This window comes from Pteropus alecto, unplaced genomic scaffold (genome assembly GCF_000325575.1).
Source record: "Pteropus alecto unplaced genomic scaffold, ASM32557v1 scaffold143, whole genome shotgun sequence".
In the NCBI taxonomy this organism is placed as follows: Eukaryota; Metazoa; Chordata; class Mammalia; order Chiroptera; family Pteropodidae; genus Pteropus; species Pteropus alecto.
Window position 1 is genome coordinate 4,070,592 of NW_006434828.1, and position 2,301 is coordinate 4,072,892.

Below are 2,301 nucleotides of genomic sequence, written 5' to 3' on the forward strand. Positions count from 1 at the left end.
CCTCCCAGCTGCCCAGAGTAGCCTGAATACTGGGGTCCAAAAGACAGAGCATGCGGAGCCTCGCTGAAGGGGACCAAGGTGGCCAGCACCCTCGGTGGGCCCGCTGCTGGAAGACCACCTGGCAATGGGGTGCAGCGGGGCCCCTGCACCGCCCATGGTGGACCCCGGAGTGGTCATCCCAGGCCTTCCCCACTGTACACTGCAGGCCGGCTCCTCAGCAAGCCCCCCGTGTCCCCCCATGTCCTCCGTGACCTCCAACGACCTTGTCTGGACGAGTGAGGACAGAAGGCACGGCCCAGCGGGGGCAGGGCGAGCCCCGCCTCCCCGCTAAGCCAGTCTGCGCCCACCTGCACGCGCCACGCACGCGCCACGCACGTATCAGACAGCCGGGGCTCGGGGCCACACCCGCGGCAGGGCCCCTGGCAGGCTCACCTCTCCGAGGCGCGCAGGCTGCCACTGCCGAACAGGTTGCGGATGGAGCGCGAGGCGGGCAGCTTGGCGTCGCGGGAGCAGAAGACCATGCAGAAGTCCTTGGTGATGACGGCCGGCTGCGTGCAGCTCTCCATCTGCAGGGCCGGGGTGCAGGGGCTCAGGCGCAAGGACGCCCTGGAGCGTCTATCCTCTCAGAGGCAAGAGCCGCCACACTGAGCGCAGCCCAGGCCTTCCAGGGCTGGCGCGGCCCCACACTCGGGCCTGGAGGGGGTGCGCAGTGTCCGTGCAGGCGCCCGAGGGCCCTGGACACAGGCCTGGCCCTCACGGCCCCAGCAGTCTCGCCACGAAACCAGGGTCACTGCAGGGAGCGCTCGTGAGGACACGGCCATGTGGCCTTGCACCCACAGGACCACGCGGTGGCAGTGGCTGTGCTGTCTTAAACAGCTGGCTCTCCCCGGAGCCCAGGGAACTGCTGACAAAGCTGGCGGGTGCCGGGGACTTGTTTGGGCAGAGCGCAGCCAGGTTCCTCAGCCCGGCAAACCATCGCCCTGCGAGGTGGTCACACAGGCCCCGCGTCACCCCTGGAGTAACTAGCTTGGGTGGGAGGTGGGCGCCCTCACCTTCACTGCTGACCCCAAACCTCCCGAGGCCACTATGCCTGGCCAGAAACACCCACGCCCCCAGCCTCCTCCCGTGCTCACAGGGAACCCACAGCCCGAGACCCCGGGGATGGGGGAGGGTTCTGTTTTCATGCTGCCTGGAACACGGATGCAACGTCTGGTGGGGCTGCAGCCACTTTGCGACCCCAGGAACAGCTCCCCACAGCAGAGACTGTGGAGTGGACTAGCCGTGAGCACTGCCATCCAGAGCACGTGGCTTTAACGAAGACTGGGAAGTCCCCCGAGGGGGGGCGGCTGTCGGGGCTGCCCAGGGCCCTAGGCCGCCGGCCAGCACCTCAGGCTGGGGGCCGGGTGACTCCAGCGGCACGCCCTGGACTGGGTGCCTTGCCTCGATGTAAGCGGAGAGGGTCACGTAGATCTTCTCCCGATGAATCAGCAGCACAGGGAGGCATGGAACTGTCCCACGCAGCCTCGAACTGGTAAAAGGTCCTGGGTGGGGCAGAGACGCGGTGAGGTAACCACGGGCGGCCGCGCGCGGCTGGGGCGGGGACATGCAGACGGACAGACAGACGGCATGTGGGCCACCCACAGGATTGCTCTGGGGCCACGGGTCCGGAAGCCTGGGGGGCGGTGTCCAGGAAGGACCGACCCTCCTCACTCAGGCCCGGGGCGGGGCAGGTGGCTCCAGAGGCCACCAGCAAGGTGAACCAGCAGCCAGCTCCACCGTGGAGGGACGGACTGGACACCTGAGCCCATAGCTCTGGGGCTGGGGCGAGGAGAGGCAGGAGGGCCGAAAGCGAAGGACGGAGACAGGGGAGGGAGGGAGCGGGTGTGAGAAGGACGGCGGGGAGGAGGGGGCGGGAGGGGGCCTCGGTCTGCGTGAGGAGGCGCCTGGGCCTCTGCCTGGACCCGAGGGAACCGGTCTGGGTTTGCAGAAACCCTCCAGGGCCCCTCCCCTCCGTCAGGGCCCTCGGGAGGGTGCTGGGAGTGGAAACCGGGTGGCCGGCCACAGAGGGCTCTGCTGCCCACGGCGCGAGGCCCCACCGTGCACAAAGCCGTAGTGGCCCCTCCTCTCTGGCCCGTCTCTGACCCAGAAAGATGACGAGCAGAGCGTGAGCCAAGGGCCCACGCAGCGGCACCTAAACTCTGGCCTTAGGCCGGGCGCATGTTCCGCCGTCTTTCAGACTGGAGGCGGGGACGCCTCGGTCCACGCCACGGTCGCCCGCGGGCCCCGGGCGGTGCTGCCGCC

At 68.9% G+C, this 2,301-nt stretch overlaps 1 protein-coding gene across 1 annotated transcript in view; it reads right to left on the bottom strand.

Moving 5' to 3' along the window:
* KIF1A (kinesin family member 1A) overlaps positions 1 to 2,301 on the bottom strand; it is a 65,704-nt gene that overhangs the window by 5,706 nt on the left and 57,697 nt on the right. Inside the window, 3 exon segments of the mRNA XM_006909908.1 lie at positions 433 to 566; positions 1,441 to 1,501; positions 1,503 to 1,541. Of these exon segments, the coding sequence (XP_006909970.1) occupies positions 433 to 566; positions 1,441 to 1,501; positions 1,503 to 1,541 (234 nt within the window).